The sequence below is a fragment of the Pantherophis guttatus genome, chromosome 2, assembly GCF_059756535.1.
Source record: "Pantherophis guttatus breed Tessera chromosome 2, ASM5975653v1, whole genome shotgun sequence".
Classification (NCBI taxonomy): Eukaryota; Metazoa; Chordata; class Lepidosauria; order Squamata; family Colubridae; genus Pantherophis; species Pantherophis guttatus.
In genome coordinates, this window is record NC_142064.1 from 10,318,094 (window position 1) to 10,345,448 (window position 27,355).

At 44.5% G+C, this 27,355-nt stretch overlaps 1 protein-coding gene across 1 annotated transcript in view; it reads right to left on the minus strand.

The window, feature by feature from the left end:
- LOXHD1 (lipoxygenase homology PLAT domains 1) overlaps positions 1-27,355 on the minus strand; it is a 257,303-nt gene that overhangs the window by 23,104 nt on the left and 206,844 nt on the right. Inside the window, exons 34-36 of the mRNA XM_087885022.1 lie at positions 23,531-23,716; positions 22,136-22,263; positions 13,222-13,339 (exon numbers count right to left, since the gene is read on the minus strand). Coding sequence (XP_087741148.1) covers positions 13,222-13,339; positions 22,136-22,263; positions 23,531-23,716 — 432 coding nt within the window. The remainder of the gene's footprint in view (positions 1-13,221; positions 13,340-22,135; positions 22,264-23,530; positions 23,717-27,355) is intronic.

Consider the following 27,355-nt stretch of genomic DNA (forward strand, 5'->3'; position numbering starts at 1 on the left):
CAACCGTGGCAAGCAAGGCTGTAAAATGGGGTTAAATTCACTTAACAACCGTCTTGTTGGAAATTTTGGGCTCAATTGTGGTCGTAAATCGAGGACTACCTGTATTGTCATGGACCTGAAACCAGGAAAGCTCAGATTGGTGTTTCATGTATCTGCTGTCAGGTTTCGAGGTCGTCTCAAATAAATTGCATTTCAAACAAAGTCTTTGATGAAAAACTCCCATTTATTAAGCACGACATTCTAACTCCGACTCCATTGTAGCCAACACTGACTTCCTGACCCAAAACCCTCCCTTTCCTTTCCCCACTCCTCTGCACTCATTGGCCATCTTCCAAGTCACTCTACCCCTAATCTACTGCTCCAGCTCAAAGGAATTTCCCCCCTCCCATCCCATCTCCTAGGGGATATTATCTCCAGGGAAAATAAGTAGGTGAAAAGTCAAACATCCCTTTCCAGACGCCTCCGCTTCTCCTTCTTATGTCAGCACTAGAGTAAATGCAGCTTGAAGTGCTGACATCTGCCTAGCAACCAGAATGATCAGGCCGAAGCTTTAATTGGCTTCCCTATCTTTACTTAGTACTGGTTGTGCACCATCTGTGCACTACCCCCACAATGACGTCCCTGTGTCTATGTTCTGATGTGCCCCCACTCGGAATTGATGTGAGGCCAGATCAGTTTTCACGCTACGCTTTCGAAACCTACCGAGATACGATTTGGAGTGTGGGTATTTTCATTGGTTTGGGAGGAGCTGTCGTACTCCAGAATCTCATGGGTATAGGTCAGTGATGGTGAACCTTTTTGCTGTCGCGTGCCAAAAGTGGGGGGAGAGCAGAGGGATCGTGCGTGTGCGTGCCCACATCCATAATTCAATGCCCATTCATGCCCTGCCCTCCCGCGCCCGTGCGCACGCTTCCCCCACACTCCCCCCGCTTTTGGCATGTGATGGCACAGTGGGCCCGTTTTTCACTCTCCCCAGGCTCCAGAGACTTTCTAGGAGCCTGGGGAGGGCAAAAACAGCCTTCCTCAACTCCCCTGGAGGCTCTCTGGAGGCCAGAAACAGCCCATTTCCCGACTTCCGGTGGGCCCGGAAGGCCCGAAAATCAGCTGGCCGGCAGGCACATGTGTGCTGGAGCTGAGCTAGGGCAACGCTCATGTGCCCTCAGATATGGCTCCGCGTGCCACCTGTGGCACCCATACCATAGGTTCGCCATCACAGGTATAGGTCATGGATGAGGAACCAGTGGCCCGTTGCTGTTCTGAGCCGGCTCCCAAACACGACCTTTGTGGTTTATTTGTCAAACATATATAAGATAACAGGTAAAGGTATAAACATAATTTGAATACATGAAAAGAGTAAGAGTAAAAAGGAATAGGCACGCAGGTACACTTATGCACGCCCCTTACAGACCTCTTAGGAATGGGGTGTGGTCAACAGTAGTTATGTAAGGTCCCAAAATACCCTTGAGTCACCAGAATGCCAAAGAGAGAGACTCAAGACGAGGCTTGCAAAAAAAGCAGATTTTATTTATGGCCAAAAACAAAATACTGGGTGGAACTATATCCAGAACATACAGATACAATACATGCGAGGAGATAGCCACCCCTTGGGGAAGGTATGGCGTCCTTTTATACCCTCAGAGACGTCAGCTTAGTACCCAATTCTGGCCTCCTAATTTAGGTTTGTGTATTCCTTGTTGCCCTGCAAGGGGGAATAGAAACTTCCCAATTAGTTTTATCTTAAGCATTTCTTTGTTTACTCAATTGGCCACTTAGCCCCTTGGCTCTGGAACACAGGAATTTATCCAGATCAAACATAAATTAGGGCTGAGGTGTAAATTATCCCTTTGTTGATGGCTGTAGTTTCAACTAAGATACGTACCATGCTTTTAGATAGCACAGAAAAAAGATTGATATGAGTTCAGGTCAAATGGCAGGGACATATGTTTGACAAATACCAGATACATTACAGAGGCCTAATAACAGAATATTATATTACAGAATATTATTGTATTTCCTGTAACAAACAGAATGTTTGTTACAGGAGATACAAATATAAAGGCATAATATATGTGATACAAATACAAAGGCATATATGTATTACAGGAACCTAATGGTTACAGAATCTAGTATACCAGTATATCATATTCTAGTATTATTTATTATATCCTTATTATTGTTTCCCTTCAGTCAGTTTAAGGTTAAAGTTTTGGGGATTTGGGGAAGAAACTACAGAATCAGGTAGTGCATTCCAGGCATTGACCACTCTGTTACTGAAGTCATATTTTCTGCAATCGAGTTTGGAGCGGTTTACCTTGAGTTTGTATCTATTATTTGCTCGTGTATTGTTGTGGTTGAAGCTGAAGTAGTCATTGACAGGTAGGACATTGTGGCAGATAATTTTATGTACTATGCTTAGGTCAGACCAAAGTCGGCGTAGTTCTAAGTCGAGGACTACCTGTATTCTTAAGGCCCAAAATCAAGACTTCACTTAAGTTCTCCCTCCTGTTGATAAAATGCAGTCCTTTCTGGCCTTCCAGTTCCAACCTGCTTAAGATAATAATGTTCTCACTTCCCTTTGTCCTAGATGACAAGAACTTCATATGAAATGGTATCTAGCTGCACAAGAACCCTCACGATTTTACAATTAGAAGATATCTCTGCAGCAGTACTAGCTGTGTTCTCCTTACTCTTCTGGTATCTGTGTCCCTCTCAAGGGGGTCTTTGAAAGTCAGGATGTCAAGTTTCCGAAAGATGGCATTCACTTCAGTTCTCCCTCCCTCCTGCTCATGGTAATTTGAAAGCTTTGCAAGTTGACATCGGATATTTAAAGGTCAGATGGATAAAACAAGTATGAGCCATGGTGGCGCAGTGGTTAGAATGCAGTACTGCAGGCTGCTCCTGCTGACTGCCGGCTGCCTGGAATTTGACAGTTCAAATCTCACCAGGCTCAAGGTTGACTCAGCCTTCCATCCTTCTGAGATCGGTAAAATGAGGACCCAGGTTGTTGGGGGCAATAAGCTGACTCTGTCAACCGCTTAGAGAGGGCTGTAAAAGCACTGTGAAGCGGTATATAAGTCTAAGTGCTATATATTGCATCATCTTCTATATTTGAGGGGATGTCACAGAGAAGAGGGGGTTAACATATTCTCCGAAGCACTAGAAGGCAAGACAAGAAGGAATGGATGGAAACTAATCAAGAACAGAAGCAACCTAGAACTAAGGAGAAATTTCCTGAGAGTTAGAACAATGACCCAGTGGAACAGCTTGCCTCCAAAAGTTGTGGGTGCTCCATCAATGGAGGTTTTCAAGAAGAGATTGGACAACCATTTGTCTGAAATCTTATAGAGTTTTCTGCTTGAGCAGGGGGTTGGACTAGAACAGGAGTGTCAAACTCAAGGTCAGGGGTCAGATCTGGCCCACGGGGTGCTTAGATCTGGGCAGCGGGGCTGCCGTGGCAACAGCGAAGGACCGGCCTGCGTTGCCTCTGCCAGTAAAAACAGAGCTTGGGAGGGCTGCGCATGGGCCTCCTAGGCTCTGTTTTTGGCTGCGACGGCCTCCTGCAGCGCTCTGCCAATGAAAGCAGAGCTCGGGGAGGCTCCATTTTCGGAGGCCATCACAGCCGAAAACAGAGCTTCAATGAGTGATGCCAAGGTGGCCATGCCCACCCTGGCTGTGCCCACCCTGGACATGCCCATCCTGGCCACATCAGGCCCCCAGGTGAAACACAACTCTGATGTGGCCCTCTATGAAATCAAGTTTGGACTAGAAGACCTCCAAGGTCCCTTCTAACCAGTGGTGGGTTGCTCCCGGTTCTGTCCAGTTCTATAGAACCGGTAGTAAAACCGGCGGGAGGCTCCGCCCACCCGGCACGATGTCATCATTGGTGATTTGCGCATATGCAGAAGAACGGGCGCACACGAACAAAGCAAGCACGCGCGGGCGATCCCGCTGCGAACTGGTAGTAAAGGTAAATGGAACCCAACCTGCTTCTAACTGTTATTCTATCATATCAGGCTGGCACCACTGGACTTAAAATGGAAGAGACAGAAGGGCTGATTACTTTTCCTTTCTACCTTCTGCAACTGTCTCCAGATTTCTTCCTTTCCCTCTTTTTATTGATCTCAGTGAATCAGATATAATTTAAGTGAGCTCCTGCACAGACATTTCCAGATGAGAGAGAGAGAGAAAGAGAAGGAGGAGGAGGAGGAGGAGGAGGAGGAGGAGGAGGAGGAGGAGGAGGAGGAGGAGGAGGAGGAGGAAGGGAGGGAGGGAGAGAGAGAAGGAGGGAGGGAGGGAGGGAGAGAGAGAGAGAAGGAGGGAGGAAGGGAGGGAGAGAGAGAGAGAGAGAGAGAAGAAGAAGGAGGAGGAGGAGGAGGGAGGGAGGGAGAGAGAAGGAGGGAGGGAGGGAGGGAGAGAGAGAGAAGAAGAAGGAGGAGGAGGAGGAGGGAAGGAGGGAGAGAGAGAGAGAAGGAGGGAGGGAGGGAGGGAGAGAGAGAGAGAGAGAGAAGAAGGAGGAGGAGGAGGAGGGAGGGAGAGAGAGAGAGAGAGAGGAAGGAGGAGGAGGAGGAGGGAGGGAGGGAGGGAGGGAGGGAGAGAGAGAAGGAAGGAGGGAGGGAGGGAGAGAGAGAGAGAGAAGAAGAAGAAGGAGGAGGAGGAGGAGGAGGGAGAGAGAGAAGGAGGGAGGGAGGGAGAGAGAGAGAGAGAGAAGAAGGAGGAGGAGGAGGAGGGAAGGAGAGAGAGAGAGAAGAAGAAGGAGGAGGAGGAGGAGGAGGGAGGGAGGGAGACAGAGAAGGAGGGAGGGAGGGAGAGAGAGAGAGAGAAGAAGAAGGAGGAGGAGAAGGAGGGAGGGAGGGAGAGAGAGAGAGAGAAGAAGAAGGAGGAGGAGGGAGGGAGGGAGGGAGGGAGAGAGAGAAGGAGGGAGGGAGGGAGGGAGAGAGAGAGAGAGAAGAAGAAGGAGGAGGAGGAGGAGGGAGGGAGGGAGAGAGAGAGAAGGAAGGAGGGAGGGAGGGAGGGAGAGAGAGAAGAAGGAGGAGGAGGAGGAGGGAGAGAGAGAGAGAGAAGAAGAAGGAGGAGGAGGAGGAGGAGGAGGGAGGGAGGGAGAGAGAGAAGGAGGGAGGGAGGGAGAGAGAGAGAGAGAGAGAAGAAGGAGGAGGAGGAGGGAGGGAGAGAGAGAGAAGAAGGAGGAGGAGGAGGAGGAGGGAGGGAGGGAGACAGAGAAGGAGGGAGGGAGGGAGAGAGAGAGAGAAGAAGAAGAAGGAGGAGGGACGGAGGGAGAGAGAGAGAGAGCGAAGGAGGGAGGGAGGGAGGGAGAGAGAGAGAGAAAGAGAAGAAGGAGGAGGAGGAGGAGGAGGGAGGGAGGGAGAGAGAGAAGGAGGGAGGGAGGGAGAGAGAGAGAGAAAGAGAGAAGAAGGAGGAGGAGGAGGAGGAGGGAGGGAGAGAGAGAGAAGAAGAAGGAGGAGGAGGAGGAGGGAGGGAGGGAGACAGAGAAGGAGGGAGGGAGGGAGAGAGAGAGAGAGAAGAAGAAGAAGGAGGAGGGACGGAGGGAGAGAGAGAGAGAGCGAAGGAGGGAGGGAGGGAGGGAGAGAGAGAAGGAGGGAGGGAGGGAGGGAGGGAGGGAGAGAGAGGGGGGAATGTTTTCAATTCTGCAAATCTTTCCTTTTCAACCAACATGTTTCTGTTTGGTTCTCTTTAAAGTGTTAGGAAAGAAAGGATGCAAAAGTTTCTCTGGGAAAGTTAAATGAGGGCAAAGTCATCCCTCAGAAAGATCTTTTTCTCAAATGTTGCATTAAAGACCACTAGAATATTCCAATATATCAGAGGTGGGTTTCAGCAGGTTCTGACCAGTTCTGGAGAACCAGTAGTGGAAATTTTGAGTAGTTCGGTAGTAAAAATTCTGACTGGCCCCGCCCCCATCTATTCTCTGCCTCCCGAGTCCCAGCTGATCGGGAGGGAATGGAGATTTTACAGTATCCTTCCCCTGCCACGCCCACCATGCCGTGCCCACCAAGCCACGCCCACAGAACCGGTAGTAAAAAAAAATTGAATCCCACCACTGGATATGGTGAACTCAGAAAAGGAAACTTCAGAAGAACATAAACAAATACTTCCATATTTCTTCCAAGGAAAAACATGTAAGATAGATCCATTGAGTTATTGGCACCTCGCTGGCATTCTTCATACGATTAGAGGATTACAGTTTAGGAAAACTAAGATTTCCAAACAAAATTGCTTAATACTGATCTGCACACAGAGCCCAGCTGGAAAAGAGATTCTTTTCATTCATGCATTCGTTTCTTGGACAGCTCTGTATCTTCACTGCATTTACGATGGGTAAAAAACAACGGCCAAGAGAGTTTTCAATACAGGTAATCCTCCACTTACGACCACAATTGAGCCCAAAATTTATGTGGCTAAGCGAGACACTAGCTAAGTGAGTTTTGCCCCATTTTTTTTTTTTTTTTTGCTACAGGTGTTAAGTGAATCACTGCAAGTTGTTAAGTTAGAAACGGTTGTTAAATGAATCTGGCTTCCCCATTGCCTTTGCTTGTCAGAAGGCCGCAAAAGAGATCACATGACCATGGGACATTGCAACCGTCATAAATATGAGTCAGTGGCCAAGCATCTGAATTTTATTCACGTGACCATGGGGATGCTGCAACGGTCATAAGTGTGAAAAACGGTCATAATTCACTTTTTTTCAGCGCCATTGTAATTTTGAATAGTCACTAAATGAACTGTTGTCCCGAAGGTGCTTTTTTTCAAAAGGCAATTGGACTTCCTGTGTTTGTCCTTGAAGACGTTTCGCTTCTCATTCAAGAAGCTTCTTCAGTCATTCAAGAAGCTTCTGAAGATCAATCAAAATTGAAGAAGCTGTTGTGGTCCGCCAGGAGCCTGTGGAGCTGTCAGCGGAGTCGGACAGTGAGGAGGTTGGGGAGGACCATGGGTCAGTCCTGGAGTCAGGGGAAGGCTCAGACGAGGGCTCTGCATCGGAGGCAAAGATGGGGCCAGGGCCATCTGGGAGTTATGCGCGGACTCCGGAGCCTCCAGAGTCGGATATCAGAGAGGCAGAGGAACAGGAGGAGCCTGTTCCTAGTGCGTGCATGCGCAGAGCTGCCAGAAGGCAAGAACAGTTAAAACTAAAGGGACGACTCAGGAGTAAGGCCTGGAGGTGATTGGCCTCTCCCATAAGGCTTAAAAGAGGAGCAAAGACACGTGGGCCCTTTGCAGGAAAGCAACATTGTTAATTCTGTTCCCAGTCGGCATCTCTGTTTGATTCTGGACTCCGTGTGGCTTTGCCAAGTAGGTCTTTGGCAGTGTGTCAAGGGAGATAAAGGTTGGTGATTATCCCGAAGGACTTCTCCTGAAGGACTTTTTGCAACTAATTGGGACTCAGCTGTGAATGAACATAATTCACAGCTGTTGCAATAAAAGAGGTTTTGGGGACTACTCGTGTGTTTTAATGACTCAAGAAGCCTAGGTCACAACAGAAGCTTCTTGGATGAGAAGCAAAACATCTTCAAGGAAAAACAATGTTCAGTTGCTTTTTTGACAAAGGTGCTTTTTGAAAAGGCAACTAGACTTTCTGGTTTTTCTTTGAAGACATTGCGCTTCTCATCCAAGCAGCTTCTTCAGCTCTGACTGGATGGTGTGCAATTCCCCACCATCCAGTCCGAGCGGAAGAAGCTTCTTGGATGAGAAGTGCAATGTCTTCAAGGAAAAATCAAGGAAGTCCAGTTGCGTTTTGAAAAAGCACCTTTGGGACAATCATGACCTGGATGGCTGAGAATCTCCACAGACGCTTAAATGAAACTGTTGTAAGTTGAGGTCTACATGTAGGTACCGGGCACCTCAAAATGGAAGAGAAAGCGGGTGGGGTTTTGTGTGTGTGTGTGTGTGTGTGTGTGAGAGAGAGAGAGAGAGAGAGAGAGAGATAGATTGTGTGTATGCATGCATTTTCCTGTCTGCGTAAATGCAGTTCTAAAAGAAAAATGATTGGTTAACAAAAGTGCAAATGAACTGAGTTTAAATTATCCTTTCAAGAATTGCAGACATTCAAAACTGCTTTGGACATCTACCACCACCAAATATGGAACATTCTGTAGAAAGTTAGCACCCACCCCTCTCCTAGAAGAATGAAATATTTTGAGAAATATTTAAAAAACAGAATATTGTATTTCCCTGGATGAGAAATTAAGAAACATGTTTTTTTAGAGGGAGAAAGCAGACCCCACCTTTCTTAATAGCAGATGTCAGCTCTTAAGAGATAAAGAGCTTGTTGAGATCTAGGTAGTTCTATTCATAGGCAAAAAATCCCCTGCAGCAAAGGTAGGGTTAGCCCTCAGCCACAACAGGAATTGCCCAACAAGCCCCTTCATTGCATCAGACCAAACTTCAACCAAACCTAGCTCAGACAAACTCCTACGATTTGTACATGGCACTATGGGAGTCTGACAACAACCAATAGAAAACATATTCTTACACAGGAACAGGAAGCTCAAGTTCAAAGCCCAAGAGAAGTATAAAAATCCCTCACTCTCAACTCCATGTGGTCAACTGCTCAGAATCACATGTGCTTGATGGTTCTGCTTCATCAATAAATGGACCTTCTTTCCAATCAGCCTCCAGCCTCCATTTTGTCTTCAGTGCCTTTCTCCCGGCTTGGAACAGAACCTGGATATTTCTTCTAACAATTCTTTTGAAAAGTCCATAGTAACTACATTTTCCTGAAGAAGACTCCCCCTCCACACACACACACACTCAAAAATGTGGATTTGTGATGGATACCAGGTGCCCTGGCACACTGCCACCGTGCTTTTCTCATAGCGCCTAATAGCAGCGTGTCCATTGAGGGAAATTATATGTTACACTTGGCTTTCTTTTTCTTTTTGACAGACCTCCTTGGTCTTCCTTTCTGCCAAGATAAGGGAGGGAAAAAAAGAGGAAACATTATCAAAACGCATCCCCTTGCCAAGAAGAGAAGAGAAATTTCTCATGCCTGTTCCAAGTCTTCAACCACAATAAACGGAATATATTTAGATGGCCTCGGAAGGAGGAGCCCACTGGAATGAGGAGCACGGATCACTTCGATGGTGTGATTAAAACACTCGTACATCTTCAGCATAACAGATGGAGCCAGGACAGATCCATTTCCTGTCTCACCAGCCAGAAAAAAGAAAATTGTTCTATTGTCTGTGTCTAATTTTTTTTTATCTTCAGGAACTGGAAGCCCTGGAAGCCATCTTTGACTTTGGATCTTCAGGGCTGCCACATTTAGTGCTGTGGGAAACTGGGAGGAGGGGATTGTATGGAGTTGGAGAGATATCTAGCCATAATAACATTCCTTTCTCTGGGAGTCAAGGACATCCTGCCCTACACCTGGAGTGGTGTGACTGGGAGGCATCTCCAGTTGGGACGATGCATTGATGGGACCATGTGATGGACGTGTGGGTGCTGGGCAGGGACTTGGACTTTCCTTTGGGTGGGGAAAACCTGGAAGCTTTCAGATTCGGGTTTTCCCAGATGTGCCAATATGACATCTCTAATAAAATGGAACTTTGAGGAACTTCTAACCTCGGAGTCTTCTTTCATTGGGGGTGTTATTTGGAACCCTGACAGCTGCATATGTCTGTGGAGATTCTCAGTCATCCAGCACATGGTTGTCCCAAAGATGCTTTTTTTCAAGAGGCAACTAGACATTTTGGTTTTTCTTTGAAGACATTTCACTTCTCATTCAAGAAGCTGAATGAAATCCTTCCATTTCTCACCAGCCAGTCAGAACTGAGGAAGCTTCTTGGATGAGAGGCAAAATGTCTTCAATGCACCTTTGGGTCAAGGCTACATAGATACTGGCTCCTCCTTCCATTTTCCTCACAACAACAACAACACCCTCACTGTGAAAGAGTGAGGGACTTTGTTGTGACTCCGACCCCCGAGCCCGTCTTATCGGAGGGAGAAGACTCTGAAAGTGAAGGAGAGGAGTTGGCAAGGCCTCCCTCTCCAGGACCCTCCTCTCTGGCAATGCCTCAGGTGTCTTCCGAAGGAGAAGAGATAGGCCAGGAGCCAGGCATCTCTGAGCAGCCGCAGTTAAGACAGCGACGGAGATAAGTCTTGGCTGTATCCCCGCCAGCGTCGGAAAGACAAGCGCACACAGCAGAGAAGGAGGCGTGCCAGAGATTAAGCTGAGTCACTGGACCACACCCCACAGTGGATAAAAGGGGGTGTGGTGGCCATTCAGGCTTTGTGACGGACAAAACTGAACAGCTAGCAAGTCATACTGTGTTTCTGGAACTTCGTTATCTGCCTTCCTTGGATTTATTATGGACTGGATTTGACAATTCTTTGGCTTTGTGAATTTATTTTGGTTTATCTGATGGAGGAGGAAAACCTCCTTTTGTGAGTAAAGTTTTTGGCAAGCAGCTACTGGGTTGCTGCCAATTCTGTTATCAAAGGAAATTATTGGCTGCAAGTTTATTTTAACTCTTGGTCGACTGCTGGTGTGCGTGTGTGAGACAGGGACAAAACAGACTTGGCCTCAAAGTAACTGAGGGAGTTTCCGTGACTGAATGCAGATAAACCTCCAAGTGGCCTCAATGACTCTCAGAGGGAGTAATAACAACCAGAGGACTGCAAAGAATATAAATCCTTCCATCCTCCACTATCCAGTCAGAACTGAAGAAGCTTCTTGGATGAGAAGCGAAATATCTTTAGGAAAAAAACAAGAAAGTCCAGTTGCCTTTTGAAAAAAACACCTTTGGGACAACCACGTCGACCTAGATGACTGAGAATCTCCACAGACATCTGAAACTAAGTTTCCCCAATCCAAGTCTAGCATCTTCCGTACTACACATACATACATACATATATCTATGCATACACATTCATAATGAACTCGGTCTTGGAAATCTTTGCCAGATGAATAACTGAAGGACATTTTCTTTTTCTTACATGTACATTCCACAGATAACCTTTTGAGAAGAGGGGGATTTGGAGAATTCAGGCCTGAAAGTTTTTGTGTCCTTGTTTATTTACTTATTTAATTTACACACGACCTGACTCCAGCTTAGATCAGTTTGGTACTAGGTCAACTATGTTCATTGATGGACTTATTTATGTCCCATTATTGTACAGGAGCTCAAAGTGATGTACACGATCGTCCCTCTTCCTATTTGTCCCCACAGTAGCTGGTAGAAGTAGCAGTAAGATAGAACATGGAAATCTACCATCAACAAAGAAATGGGTGTCAGCAGTAATCCTTCTGTCAGGTTTCGATGCTATCTCAAAATAAATGAATTTCCAAACTGCCGATCTTTGAGGAAATTTTCTCTTTATTGAGCATAGTGATCTGTCCCTGGCTCTTTCGCGGTCAGCACTGACCTTTTGCCCCCCAATCCCTCCCTTTCCGATCCCCAATTCTCTGCATCTCATTGGCTCTCTTCCAAGTCACTCTCCTCATCCCATCTCCGTCAGATCACAAGAATGTCCCCCCCTCCTCCCATCTCTGAGGAAACAGAATCTTCAAAGGAATTAAGTAGGCAAATGTTCAAGCTTCTCCTCTCCTTTTCATATGCCAGCGCTGGAACGCTGACATCTTCCCTCCCCTAAATTCATTTCCAGGGTAGAGGGGAGAGAGGTATGTGGAGAGGAAGGAAGGAAAGAAAAAGAAAAAGAAAGACAGAAGGAAAGGAGGAAAGAAGGAAAGGAGGAAAGGAGAAAAAGGAAAGAAGGAAAGTGTCAACCCTAAAGCTGACCTGGCCGAAGCCATCTTGGAGCTTCAGTGTTGCCACACTGGAGCGAGGGATAGGGAGCGGGGGACTAGAGATAGCTGGTGTTATGTAGCCAAAATAACATACTTTCCCCTGGGAACCAAGGACGTCCTCACACCTGGCTGGAGGAAGGAGGGGTGATGTCACCAGACCTGCCATGGTTGTGATCTGTCCCCGTCCACACACACACACACAAACACAGCCAGCCGAGGGTTAAGGAATCACTTGGCACACACCCAGGTCTTTATCTCCAACTTGGCAGCGATATACACACCGTCTGCCAAGTGCTTTTATTTCCACAGAAACAGAAAGATAATATACTCAGCGTACAAGAGTCCAACAGAAAATAATATTCCTCTCAGCAGTTTCAAACGATGCTTTAGTGACTATCCAAGGTTTATTTTTGTTCGTCACAGGGATCACTGGCCACCACCCTCTATTATATAGTCTCTGGGGTGTGGTCCAGTGACTCAGTTCTAATCCCTAGCACGCCTCCTGAGCTGCTGCAATCATTTATCACGCCTTCAGAGGCGTGCGTCCAGGAATGATGTCTCTCCTTCACTCTCATCCGAGACACCTGTCTCCCTGCTAATCTCCTCTCCCTTGGCCAGCACCTGAGACAGTGCCAGAGGGGAGGGGCCTGGAGAGGGAGGCCTGGCTGACTCCTCTTCCTCATGCTCGGAGCTTTCTTCCTCCGATGGGATAGGCTCAGAGGGCGGGGCCACAACATACGTGCCAATCTGATATATCCAATAAAGCCATTCTTTGAGGAATTCACCTGCCTCGGAGTTTTGCTTGCAATGGATCTATTACTTGGAACCCTGACAGAAAGAAGGAAAGAAAGGGGGAGGAGGAGGAGAAGGACTGTGGGGTCCTTGGTGCTCTCTGTGGTTGGTGGTTTTCTTACAGATGTTTCATTATCAAACTAAGTAACATCATCAGTGCTAGAAGGGAGTGGGGTTTGTGGAGTGAAAGGAGGAGGAATGTGGGATCTTTGGTATTCTCTAAGATGGGTGGGGGTTTTTTGCAGATGTTTTATTATCCAATAGTAATAAGGGACGCGGTGGCTCAGTGGCTAAGACGCTGAGCTTGTCGATTGAAAGGTCGGTGGTTCAGCGGTTCGAATCCCTAGTGCCGCGTAACGGGGTGAGCTCCCGTTACTTGTCCCAGCTTCTGCCAACCGAGCAGTTTGAAAGCACGTAAAAAATGCAAGTAGAAAAATAGGGACCACCTTTGGTAGGAAGGAAACAGCGTTCCGTGCGCCTTTGGTGTTTAGTCATGCCGGCCACATGACCACGGAGACGTCTTCGGACAGCGCTGGCTCTTCGGCTTTGAAATGGAGATGAGCACCGCCCCCTAGAGTCGGGAACGACTAGCACATATGTGCGAGGGGAACCTTTACCTTTACTTTTAAGGTAACATCATCAGTGGTAGAAGGATTAAAGAATGGATATGCTACCTGTTCCAGAAACCAGTCAGGGCGGCATCCTCTTCCGTCTGTCCTTATTCGCATCTTCTTGAGTGGCGCAATATCTGGAATTTCTAGGATAAAAGTATCCTTTTGGCCAATTTCAAATCTGGAAGAGAAGAGAGATTTGTTCAGAACTTTTGGTGCCTGGCTTGTCATCTGACAGGACATCAACCAGATGCTTTTAAGTACATGGGATTTAAGTACCGAAATTCCTCAGATACAGCCTGGCCACATTGGAAAAAGTTGGAGTACAACATAGGATAATCACTTCCATCTGGGGGGATTAACATGTATTTTAGCACGCTTTTATTCAGATATTTTATTGTTGTGTCCTACGGAGATAGGGCGGCATATAAATAAAATAAAATAAAATAAATGTTGTTCCCCCGAAAAAATAAAAAGTGTGCGCATCTTTGTCATTTGTCTACGTCAATTTATTTCCACAGCTTCTTTTTTTAAAAGATGTAGCATCTAGCCAGATGTGAAATCTAAGTAAGGTTGGTCTTGGTTAGTACTTAGAGATAATCAAGACATCCCAAATTTGGTAGAGTGCGCAGTCAACCCCCATCTCTTTATGGGAAACCAGTTCTGCACGGTTTCCAAAACCTCTCAGGCAGGTGGTGAAATCCAGTAGGTTCTGACAGGCTCTGGAGAACCGGTAGCGGAAATTTTGAGCAGTTCGGAGAACTGGCAAATACTGGCTGGCCCCAGAGTGGGGTGGGAACGGAGATCTTGCAATATCCTTACCAGTGGTGGGTTCCTCCCGGTTTGGTCTGGTTTGGCCGAGCTGGTAGCGGTGACGATATGATGTCACCGAACCGGTTCTCCCCCCCCCGCCTTCCCACCCCTCCCACCCACCCACATTATTCTTACCTTTTATTTGGTCCCACCCCCAATCTATTGCTGCCTCCTGAGTCCCAGCTGATGACTAGAGGGAAAAAAACTGTTTAAACTCTTGCCGTGGGGCTTCAAAGGGCCGTCCTGCAGCTGATCAGTGTTAAAAGCAAACAAAGGAGTCGGGTCGTAAGTGCGAGGACTGGTTGTAAGTGCGAGGACCTTCCAGAAATGACTCTGACCAGCTAGCCACGCCCACGTTAAAAGTACCTCTGCTAAATCCTAAATAATTGTCACATGACCTCCAAGCCACACCCACAAAATAAGCCAAGCCCACAGAACCGGTAGTAAAAAAATTTAGAACCCACCCCTGATCCTTACCCCAGGAGTGGGGAAGGAATGGGGATTTTGCAGTATCCTTCCCCTGGAATGGGGAGGGAATGGGGATTTTGCAGTATCCTTCCCCTGCCAAGCCACGCCCACAGAACTGGTAGTAAAAAAATTTGGATTTCACCACTGGGCTATGAGGATATTAACCAGAGGCTGTTATCCTCAAGTCATGAATTGGACAGCAAGAAGGGTTAAGTTTAACCCTTAACACACCAGAACATAAATCTGAAGAAAAGTCTAATAAAAGGGAGAGAGAGAGAGAGAGAGAGAGAGAGAGAGAGAGAGAGAGAGAGAGAGAGAGAGAGAATATACACTTGGAAGCCACACTCATTCCTCCAGATACTTAGTTCCCCTGGCTGTTTTTCCCTCATGTCCACTTATCAATATTTGTGTTGCTGGAGCTATTTCACAGCTAATGCTGATTTAAATTAAATTGCCTTATTATCTGAGACAGTTTAAAAAGATGTTCTGGTTGAATGCATAGATCACCTTGCACTAACACTTAAAGGGAGGTAAGATTTACTACCTTTCTCTCTTTGCTCCCAGTCTGAAGGTGAATAAACCATCTTTTGCTACCTCAACAATTCCCAAACGGCAAGCGTGTTTGGGGGTTAAATTTAGAGCCGCTGTGCAAAAGCCTTATAATTTACTAGCGGCCACTCAATTTCAGCTTAGTAAAAAAACCGGATTGTTAAAACAGAGGAACACCTTGGGCAAAAATACAGATGGTTAGAAAAGATAATAGGGAATAGTCTTGCCAGGTGTCCACTATTTGAGCGGACAGTCCACTTTTTCCACATTATGTTCACTATTTTTTTTCACAAAACAGTGGACATTTTTTTTTTATTCAAAAGCTTTATGATGAAATGGTACGTAATCTAAAGCTGTACAGTCTAAGAGAATAAGGATAGGAGAATCGCGTCTTTTTTTTCATAAGTTAGAATGAGACAAAAAATACGATGAGCAGTTTTTTGGAATGAAAGTTTTATTTGCCTTACGTAAAAAACATTTGCCTGAGAATGCCGTGCAAAAGTTCAAGAAAGAAGCCATCAACGTGTATCAAAGAGCCATTGCGTACCTAGAAAAGTAATATAATTTCACCAATTCAGTATATGAGATGCTAAGTTGTTTCAATCTAATTGATCGCAATAATCCTCCAACTTTAGAAGAAATGATGAACATCTGGTTATTATCACCATGGAGAGAAGAACTTCCACCCAACACTCTCTTCGATGAAATTTCTGCCTTAGAAGAAGTTTATGTTCATCTGCAGGGCGATTCATCCCTTGATAAGTGGACGTACTTTTTCAAGAAAGAGCCAGCTCCGAGTTTACTGAAACTGTTCCAGTACTGTGCATCAATTCCGGTATCAAATGCAAAATGTTGAACGAATTTTCAGCATCATGGGAAATTTGTGGACTGACGAACGTAACCGACTGCTTGTACCATCAATTCGAAGTGAACTTTGTATATTTTTTAATATTTCTCAACATTGTACTGAAATTAAAGAATTATTCCTTAAACACAAAGAATTGATCAAAGCTGCGCAGTCAAATAAAAAATACACACGACAGCAAAGTAAAATGTAATTTAATATTTTACATATTATTATAATATATTTGATGTTTTGAATTTTAAGTAAAGTTTTGAAGTGATTATTTTAATACGTGTTAAAATGTTTGTAAGAAAATATATAATTTAATTGTAAAAATGCAGACCTGGCAACCCTAATAGGGAAGCATGGAAATTTTAAACCTGAATTGTTTTTTTGTAATTACGGATGATATCAGAAAAATTTGATAAGAAAAGTATGTAGGATTACATGTCTTAACAGCAGCGAGGATTATCTTCGCATAATATTGGAAAGATGAAGAAACACCGCAAGATGAAGAGATAATTAAGAAGATACTAGACTGTGCAGAAATGAATCGATTGACATTGAAAATTAAGCAGAAAGAAGACACAGAATAATCAAACATGGAATCGATTTTACCAGTGACTGGGAAAAAAGGGGTGGAGATTAAGAACATAACCAGAATTATTAAGCAAATTAAACAATACGATGTTTATCAAGCACTAAGAAATGTAATTAATAGAAAAATAATAAAAAATATTTTTTTAAAAAAGAGGAACACCTTTTTTCCAGGGGTGAAATCCAGCAGTTCTTACAGGTTCTAGAGAACTGGTAGTGGAAATTTTGAGTACTTTGGAGAACCGGTAGCGGAAATTCTGAGTAGTTCAGAGAACCAGCGAATACCACTTCTGGCTGGCAGTGGGGTGGGAATGGAGATTTTGCAATATCCTTCCCCCAGGAATGGGGAGGGAATGGGGATTTTGCAGTATCCTTCCCCTGCCACGCCCACCAAGCCACAACACGTCCACCAAGCCACGCCCACAGAACCGGTAGTAAAAAAATTTGAATTTCACCGCTGCATTTTTTCCCCTAAGGATTCGGCAAGGAAGATCTCAGGAAATCTGTGAAGTCAAAGGAAGATTTGGCAGAACTTCCAATGACTTGCAGAGACGGAATCAGTTCATGGAAACCAAAGATGCATATAGGTAGCTTAATATGTATATTAAGTTACATACGTTATGAAGACTCTTTGTCAATTTTAATGTTTTTAAGTTTCAAGTTCCAATGTTTTAAGGTTTTTAACCTTTTAATTGTTATTTATGGCATCATAATAGATATTATGAAAAGAAGGACTAGGGGTGACATGATAGCAGTGTTCTAGAATCTCAGGGGCTGCCACAAAGAAGAGGGAGTCAAGCTATTCTCCAAAGTGCCTGAAGGCAGGACAAGAAGCAATGGGTGGAAACTCATCAAGGAGAGAAGCAACCTAGAACTAAGGAGGAATTGAGGGATCCTTGGTGCTCTCTGAGCTTGCTTGTTTTACCCAACTAAGGTAATGCTAGTCACTGACAATGTTACTTAGTTTGGGTAGTGAAATATTAATACAGGAGTATTGTTCTGTCCCCGTCCCACACGCACACACACCAATAGACGTTCAAGAGTTAAAGACCAAACCAGCCGGCAAAATCCTTTTCCTTATGATAACGGAACTTGGCAACAACCTAGTGGCTGCCTGCCAAGAGTTTATTACTTACGAAGAGGAGAGATAACTTCTCCCCGCTTCTGGTACATCAAAGGAAACAGCTCAATAATTACAGAGTCAATCAAGTCCAGAGATAATCCAGCAAAGTCTATAGCAAAAAGTCCGGCAATGCAGAATGGCGTGGAAGCTTTCAGCTTTGTTCATCACAAGGTTTGACTGGCCACCACGCTCCCTTTTATATCCTGTGGGGTGTGGTCCAGTGACTCAGCCTAATCTCAGGCACGCCCTTTCTTCTGTTGCGTGCGCTTATCTCTGCAACGCTGGCGTGGATCCAGCCAAGACTCATTACCCTCATCACTGTCCACCTGTGGCTGCGTGGATGTGCTTGGCCCCGGCCCTATCTCTTGCCCTTCAGCGGACACCGAAGGCATTGCCAGAGAGGAGGGTCCTGGAGAGGGAAGCCTTGCCAACTCCTCCCCTTCACTCTCTGAGTCCTCTCCTGACGATGACACAGGCTCCGGTAACGGAGCCACAACACAACCAGAGTCCTTGATACGGAAATGGGTGGCATGTAAATTTAATAAATAAATGTATAAATAAGGCTAAAACTGAGTTTGCTGCACAACAGTCTTTGTGCTCAATTCATGCAACCATTGTTTGTTTGTTTGTTTGTTTCTTTAATTGAATCACTCTGCAAAGTGATCGTGCATCTCTGCAGCATGTTTGACCCACTAAGAAAAATGCATTTGAAATTTTTTTTGGAGAGGGGGGCTTTTGTTATGCTTTGGTGTTTGAGGGTTGGGGGGAAGCTCTTAGTATTTTTATTAGGCTTAATGCTTATTTTAGGACTTGCACAACAATATTCGTGTTTTTGCACTTCAGCATAACAGGAACCTCTGTCGCTGATTTGTAGCAATCATGCCATCAAAATTTGGCAGCGTAATCAGGAGTTTGCATATAACGGAATTATAGTTCGGAGTTATTTCTTTGGTGTTTTTAAATCAGCATGGATTCCCAGTGATTGCCCGCACGACTCCCTATATATTTTTTTCGGCAATATGTTGGAAGTGCTTCGCCATTGCCTCCTTCCTAGGGTTGAGAGAAAATGACCAGCCCAAGGTCACCCAGTTGGCTTTATGCCCAAGGTAGGGCTAGAACTCATGAGCTCCTGGTTCCTAGCCTGATGCCTTAACCACTACACCTGTTGTGGCCTGTACGCGGCCTGTGCAGCTAGTAGCTGATTCAGACAGCAAGGAGGCTGGTGTGGTGCTGCGCCAGCAGCCTGTGCAGCTGGCACTCGAGTCGGACAATGAGGAGGCTGGAGAAGATGTGGTGCCAGAGGCAGGGATTCAGCCAGGGCCTTCAGAACCTGCAGAAGCTCCCATAAGTGAAGAGGAAGAAGAGGAGGAGCCTCTTCTCAATGCACGGGTGTGCAGAGCTGCCAAAAGGCAGGAGTGGCTCCTCAGGAGGAGGTCTCCTTGAGAGTAAGGCTTGGGGCTAATTGGCCACTCCCTTAGCCTATTTAAGGAGGAACGCCGACTGAAGTAATTTGCAGGGAACAACTTTGTTCATATACCTTCGTGTCTTGTCTTGCTTATCTTATCAGCTTTCTGCAAATTGCTTCTGGGCATTCTGCCAACCACAGTAAGCTTTCAGTATTATTCTTTGAATTCTTGGCGGCTGTTAATGCAATTAATTAACAGCCGTTGTTGTAAAAGACTCGTTTATTCAGTAAACTAAGGTTTGAACGGAGTTTGTGTGTGCTGCATTCTTTGGGGTCCGTAGCTGGGACAGAACAACACCAAACTCTGTCTCAGTTTGGGATTAAAGCACAAATGGAATCTCCAGTAACTTTTTCCTAGTTCAGCCTCTTGCTTTTAAATTAAGATTAAATAACACAGGAAGAAAAAGACTTCACTTCGCTAGAGACTCCGGAGATCCACAATCAATCAGACTAGACAACAAAGGGGGGAAAGTGACAAACAAGTGACAAGACAAAAGACAATGTTTCTCTTTTCCCCCCCTGAGAAAACAGAGTTTAAGGATTCCTGATTTTTCCAAGCCCCCATCTCCACCCCCAAAAACCTCCACTGGTTTAGGATTTAACAATTATTGGAAGAAATATCCAGGCCCAGGTCCAATCCGGGAGAACGGTACCAGAGACAAAATGGAGGCCATTTGGAAAGAGGGACCATTTATTGATGAAGCAGAACCACCAAGCATCTGTGATTATGGGCAGCTGATCACATGGAGTTGAGAGTCGGTGGCTTTTCTACCTTCTTTTGGGCTTTGAACTTGAGTTTCCTGTTCCTGTGCAAGAACATCTTTCTACTGGCTGTTGTAGGGGTCATAGCTGGCTCTGTAGGTTGTCTGAGATAGGTTTGGTTGAAGTTTGGAGGGTGAGGCAATGATCCTTAGGAGACTGTGCGATGTAATGAGGTCTGTCTTAGTGGGTTAATCCTATTATGTCTTGAAGGGTCATGTCTTAATCCCATCATCCTGGAGCTGAAGGTCTTTTGTTTTGTAGATATCTGCTGAGGGCTATTAAGAAAGGTGGGGGCCTATGAATAGAGCTACCTAGATCTCAACAAGCTCTTTATCTCTTAAGAGCTGACATCTGCTATTAAGAAAGGTGGGGTCTGCTTTCTCCCTCTAAAAAAACACGTTTCTTAATTTCTCATCCAGGGAAATACAATATTCTGTTTTTTTAATATTTCTCAAAATAGTTCATTCTTCTAGGAGAGGGGTGGGTGCTAATTTTCTACACAATGAAGATTCCCCACCCCCCAGACTTAATTCCAATATTGACTTTCTCTAAGATCTTTGGACTTGAGTTTTCTTAATGGTTTCTCATCCAATTATTAATCACGTTCTCTCCTGCTTAGCTTTATTCCAGAGAAGCCAAAATTGGGGCTACCAGCTAACTGGGCTACCTTGTGGCCTTATCTGCTTCTATGGTATTGCTGCCTGTCACTGATAGGATAGAACAAGTACAGATGGTCCCTGACTTACAACAGTTCGTTTAGTGACAGTGCAAAATTACAAGGGCACTGACAAAGGTGAATTATATGACCATTTTTCACACATACAACCGTTGCAGTATCTCCCTGGTCATGTGATCAAAATTCGGACACTTGGCAACTGACACGTATTTATGACGGTTGCAGTGTCCCAAGGTCACGTGATCCCCTTTTGTGACCTTTTGACAAGCAAAGCCAATGGGGGGGAGCCAGATTCACTTAACAACTGGATTACTGATTTAAGAAGTGCAGGGATTCACTTAACAATGGTGGCAAGAAAGGCTGGGACAAAACTCACTTAACAACCATCTTGCTTAGCAACATAAATTTGGGGCTCAATTGTAGTCATAAGTCCAGGACTACTTGCACGAGGCTGAAAAATTGTTTGGCATTGTTTTTCCTGATAGTTCTCACGGAATGAATGAGAATTTTCTTCTAGTGATTGTGGGCCTTGATGGCAGGAAACTGTATTGGAAGGGAAAGGAAACATCTGAGGAATTATATGGCAGGTTTTAGCACAACACAGGTAAATTTGAAGTCACCTTCCATGACCTAAAAAAGGTAAGGGTTAATTTTCCCCTCGCACATATGACTCTGACTCTAAGGGGTGGTACTCATCTCCGTGACTCTAGGGGGCGGTGCTCATCTCTGTTTCAAAGCCGAAGAGCCAGCGCTATCCGAAGATGTCTCTGTGGTCATGTGGCTGGCATAACTAAACACCAAAGGCGCATGGAACGCTGTTACCTTCCCACCAAAGGTTGTCCCTATTTTTCTACTTGCATTTTTTACATGCTTTTGAATTGCTAGTGTAGGAAGTTAGCACCCACCCCTTTCCTGGAAGAGTGAAATATTTTAGGAAATATGAAAAAGGCAGAATATTATATTTCCTTGGATGAGAAATGGATAAGCATATTTTGAAGCAGCTCCCATCTTCCTGCCCCCACCCTTTGTCAATGGGCCATTAAGGCCTGGGCCAGTCTATTCTACATAACAAAGATCTGCCTCCTTCAGGCAGAGCCATAGTAGGAATTGCCAAAGATCCAACAAAGATAAGATTAGCCCTCTACACAATAGCAGCAGAAACTCACCACATGTGACCTGGGAAGCACATGTGACCATCAGCCAGCAAGGCCCCCACCCCCTGGGAGTCTGACAACCAATCAGGATACTCTTTCGGGGCCCCAAGAAATGCAGACCCAGAGAGAGCATAAAAACCCGAGGATTTACTGTATCTGCCCCCCTTTTCTGTTCAGGAACTCAAGCCATGTGATCCTGTCCACCATTAAACCATCTTACCAAGCAGTCTCCATGTTTCCAGTGTCTGTTTCCCCACTTGGAGCAGAACCCAGAAGGATGTTTCTTCCAATACTAGGTTGGCAGAAGCTGGGACAAGTAAGGGGAGCTCACCCCGTTACGCTGCACTAGGGATTCGAACTGCTGAACTGCAGACCTTTCGATCAACAAGCTCAGCGTCTTAGCCACTGAGCCACCATGTCCATGGGCTACTCCTCTCCAAATACCTTGAATCAAGAGAGCCAGTTGGAAGGGGCCAACCTAGCTGGAGAGTGAGATGGTGATGTTTGCTGCTGAAGTGCCTGTTACCTGTTTCCAATTTTTTCCAGCTGAATCTCTTCTGAACACCCACTCGATCCAAATAATGTGAAAAAAATGCCGGTGTCCGTCCCAGCCTCTGACAAATCTCCAGTCTCCACAGTCACTTCATAGAGAATCTGCAGAAAATACAAGTTCACGTTTAGCAACCAAAAAAACAAAAACAAAAAAACACCAACCACCCAGGTTTTAAAAACTAAAATAGAACCACCCCACAAATGCCAAGAGACCAAGCCACCATCTTTTAAAATAGGATGGGTCAGATAGGGAATCATGGAGTCATTGATTGGCTTTACAATGTAAAATGGGCTTCTGCTTATATACTGTAGCTGGGTATCTGTCTAGGTGCGGTAGAGGAGAATGTATCAACTCTGAAGATGAAAATAATTTCTGCATTGCAAAACATGTTTTGGAATCAGCTGACAAATTGGACTTCTTTTCCATTCCTCTGACTTTTCATATTCTCCCTCCCTCTTCTCTTCTCTTCTCTTCTCTTCTCTTCTCTTCTCTTCTCTTCTCTTCTCTTCTCTTCTCTCCTCTCCTCTCCTCTCCTCTCCTCTCCTCTCCTCTCCTCTCCTCTCCTCTCCTTTCCTCTCCTCCATTCCCCTCCTCTCCTCCCCTCCCCTCTCCTCTTCTCTCTCTCCTCTCTCTCTCTGTCAGAAAAAGAGAGAGAGAGAGGAAGGCAGAGGCGGAGGGAGGGAGGGAGGGAGAGAGGTTAGTCTTACTGAAAGACCTTCTAATTCTCATTTGAAGCAAACATGTTGCAGGTAGTCCTCAACTTACAACCACTTTTAGAACTTAGAATAACTTTATTTTCACTTTGAATGTACATTGGTTGGCATACAGTAAAATGAAATTTCATTGCATACAGCTCTCAAAGGGTCACTGCCGCCAATGTACACTACATAAACAGGACTAAATAAATAAATACAAAATTGTGCATATACCCACCTATATTATATGACACAGAGAAACAATGCAGTCTAGTTCGAATGTATATGTCAACTTGCAAAGCTTTCAAGTTGCCATGCGCAGGAGGGAGGGAGAACTGAAGTGAATTCCATACATTCTTTCTGACTGCAATCAGAAGGAGGGTGTTAGGTTTCACAGCCAGCCAAAGTGGATAATTGGAGAATGTGATTTATGACATGGCCAGGGAGGAGGGGAGAGACAGGGTCATAGGGGGACGTAAATCTGCATGGGATCAGTCCTGACTGCATCCCAGTATTGCCGGAATGTTGCTCCAAATAAATGACTATATTTTCTTTGAAGTTTGGATCATGGCTCATGAATTAATTAGGGCATCTTTTGGAAACTTGACAGTATACATGTACCTGATGAGAGAAACGAACTTTGCAAATTTATCAGATGGATGGCATGACTAACCTTTAAGCCAATATTGATGCAATCTGCATCCAGGATGTTGAAGACACGCGATGTGAGGCCATCTCCCCTATCCTGAGCCAGCCAGCATTTGCAAACAAAAGTGTATATCACACCCTTAGTTGGCACCGTGACACTGAATTCATCCAAGAGCCAGGAGCTTTCTGGCGTAGCCCCATCATGGCCAATCTAGGAGAGATAGGAACAGATTACCAACTTGGTCATAATGAACATCGGTGAGATTCCTTAAAGATCTAACAGGAAAGAATTAAAACTGGGGTTAACTGAAAAGAGCAAAGAATTCTATTATAGGAAGACTTGAATACTGGGCAGTGGGGAAATCCAAATTTTTTTACTACCGGTTCTGTGGGCATGGCTTGGTGGCGGTTGCAGGGAAGGATACTGCAAAGTCTCCATTCCACCCCTCTCTGGGGCCAGCCAGAGGTGGTATTTGCCGGTTCTCCGAACTGCTCAAAATTTCCGCTACCGGTTCTCCAGAACCTGTTAGAACCTGCTGGATTTCACCCCTGATACTGGGCCCTATCCAACAAAATGAAATTCAATGGAGAGAAAAGTGAGGTCTAACACTTAGCCAAAAACCCCCCAAATGTACAGGTACAGATTAGGTGAAACCTGGCTCAATAATGGTAACTGTGAAAGGATCTTGGAGTGCTAGTAGACAATCACATAAATATGAGGCAGCAGCATGCGGCAGCCAGAAAAGCATCTCAGGTGTATCAGCCTGGCAAACTGTTAGTAATTTAGCTTCTTCTCCCAGAATTCAGCATGTATCACCATTAAATTACCATTTTGTTTTTTATTTTGTTTTTTATTTTTTACACAAACAGATAATACATCAGTCCTTCTGTGTGTCATCTCGGTGTTTCGTCAGCGACTTCCTCTTCCTTTTGTTACTCCTCCTATCTTCATTTCTTCCTTAATAATTTCCATTTCTCTGTTACAACATTTCCCCCACAATACAATACATTTAATATGACATTCTCCTATTTAATTATTAATATCTTTATCTATAGCTCTTCTCTAATCAATCGTAAAATTTTCCCCCATATCTTAAAATATTCCGTATCCTCTCTTTCTTTGATCATCAAAGTTGATCTATTCATTTCTGCACAATCTAAGATTTTTTTAAAATTACTTCCCCTTCCAAAGGGATTTTCTCTGCTTTCCATCTTTCCGCAAATACTATCCTCGCTGCAGTTATTACATGTATAATCAAGTATATATTTTCTTTACTAATTTTTTCTGGTAGGATACCCAATAGGAACAGCTCAGGTTTTAAATCAATACTGTATGTTGTTGGATCATTTCTTCTAACCTTGTTTTAATTCTGCTCCAATAGTCTCTAGCTTCTGGACATGTCCATCACATATGATAGTAAGATCCTGGTATTTGATGGCATTTCCAACATTTAGCTGATTTATCTTTAAACATTTTTCCGGAGGCATATGCCACCATTGAATTACTTGAAAGATTAATCATTGGTGTATTCTTATCAGTACAATTAGGTACCCCAATCACTTCAAGGAAACCATTCCCAGTCAGTTCTAATAAACTGCTTCTGTAAATAAGGAATGGTTGCAGGGGTAGTATTACTTTCCCTACCGGTTCGCAAATGTGAGTGCACGCACATGTGCACAGTCTTCTGTGCATGTGTTTTATTCGTGCGTGTCTTCCGCACATGCACCCGGCCTCAAAAACGTGCCTAAATAGGACGGCATAGAGGCAGGGCGGTGGGGGTGGGCCCATCGGCGATTTCCGCAACCGGTTCGTGCGAACCGATCCAAACTGGCTGAATACCACCTCTGAATGGTTGTAAATCCTATTGAAAGCAAAAGTTCATTATTATCAAAAGCGCTATTGCCTTTTTCATGCCTAATGAAAAGATTACTGCTCCGTCTGGTTTTCAACATTTGAATAAGCTTTTTTTTTTTCCTTCAGGAAACCACTTTATTTAAAGCTAGGAGCTCACATCTGTCTCCCATCCTGCATGGTTGTTTTTTTTTTTTAAATGATGACTTGATTGTTTCAATCAGACCAGCTATGGAAGGGTATTATTTTCCTGCTAATACCTGCACAGCTGCAAAAAATTAGAGATAATCACCTGGGAAAAATGCTGATGCTCAAATTCTTGAACTGTGGCAGAAATAAACCATATATATGTATAATATATATATTATATGCATATTCTTTCTAGCCAGGTTCCACCTACGTAAGCTAAGTTGTTCCATATATATATATATATATATTATACATAATAAACCAAAATATATATAATATTTTAGCAGTTCTGTCTCTGGAACCTATCCTTTTTTCTTTGCCCGGGCTTTGTGAGTCTACCTTGAAATGTCTTGCTTTTTCCTAACCTATTTTATAAGAGGTGGGCAGACTGCATTGTTGTTTTTTTAAAAAAATACTCATTATTATTATTATTTTTGTAGCTTCTAGGTCTTGCTCTGTGCTGCTAAATGACAGCAACACAGTTTCCTGCCATTCTGAGTTACCAAATACAGAAAAAATTGTACTGTAAGCTAAAGCTAAAATATATCTTACGCAGTTGAAGGATTAAAAAATAAGGGAAAGAAAAGTCGACGTGCAAATGGAATACAGGCAGTCCTTGACTTACGACCTCAACGGAGCCCAAAATTTCAGTCGCTAAGTGAGACGTATGTTAAGTGAATTTTGCCCCATTTTACGACCTTTCTTGCCACAGTTGTTAAGTGAATCATTGTTGTTGTTAAGTTAGTAACACGGTTGCTAAGTGAATCTGGCTTCCCCAAGTCAGAAGGTCGCAAAAGGTGATCCCAGATCACCTGTAACTGTTTTAAATATGAGTCAGTTGCCAAGCATCTGAATTTTCATTACAGGACCATGGGGATGCTGCAATAGTTATAATAACAATAGCAATAGCAGATTTATATACCGCTTCACAGTGCTTTACAGCCAGCAGTGAAATGCACTTACCTTCGCTACTGGTTCGGAAACGTGAGCACGCTCAATACACTCGTGTGTGCCTCTTCTGCATATGCACAGAGGGTAAAAAATGGGACGTAATGATGTTCCAGCGGGTGGGTGGAGCCTCCTGGTGTCGGCTCTACCAGTTCGCGCGAGCCAGATAGTTCCAGCCGGATTTCACCGCTGTTTACAACCCTCCCTAAGCAGTTTACAGAGTTAGCCTATTGCCCCCAACAATCTGGCTCCTCATTTTACCCACTTCGGAAGGATGGAAGACTGAGTCAACCTTGAGCTGTCAGGATCGAACTGCCAAACTGCCGGCAGCCGGCAGTCAGCCGAAGTAGCCTGCAGTAAGGTATTCTAACCAGTGCACCACCGCAGCTCTTAAAGCGTGAAAAATGGCCGTAAGCCACTTTTTCCAGTACTTTTGTAACTTCAAGCAGTCATTAAACGAATGGTTATAAGTGGAGGACGAACCGTATAGTTCTGCAGCACACTAAATGGTAAGTATAAAGATGAAGAAAAATAGCACTTCAAGTTGGTTTTAAGCTCAGCAGCCTGATTTTATTTTACTTCGTGCTATTTTTAGAAATGGTGAGATCTTAGCATGCCCTAGATTCTGGAAGTCAATATCCAAAAATCCTTCATTTTGACTAAATGACCCAAAAGAGCAGGTTGAGGCCCAGACTGAGGCAGAACTCTTGAAAGCTTTTACCGTGGACTTTCCAGACCTAAATCTTTCCACCGAGCTGGATAAATTATATTTTACAACAGAAGGTGAAATGTTCCTTGAATCAAGGAAGTCACTAATCCACTTGGAATAATGTCAAACTTCGGGGCTGAATCGCTTGTTAG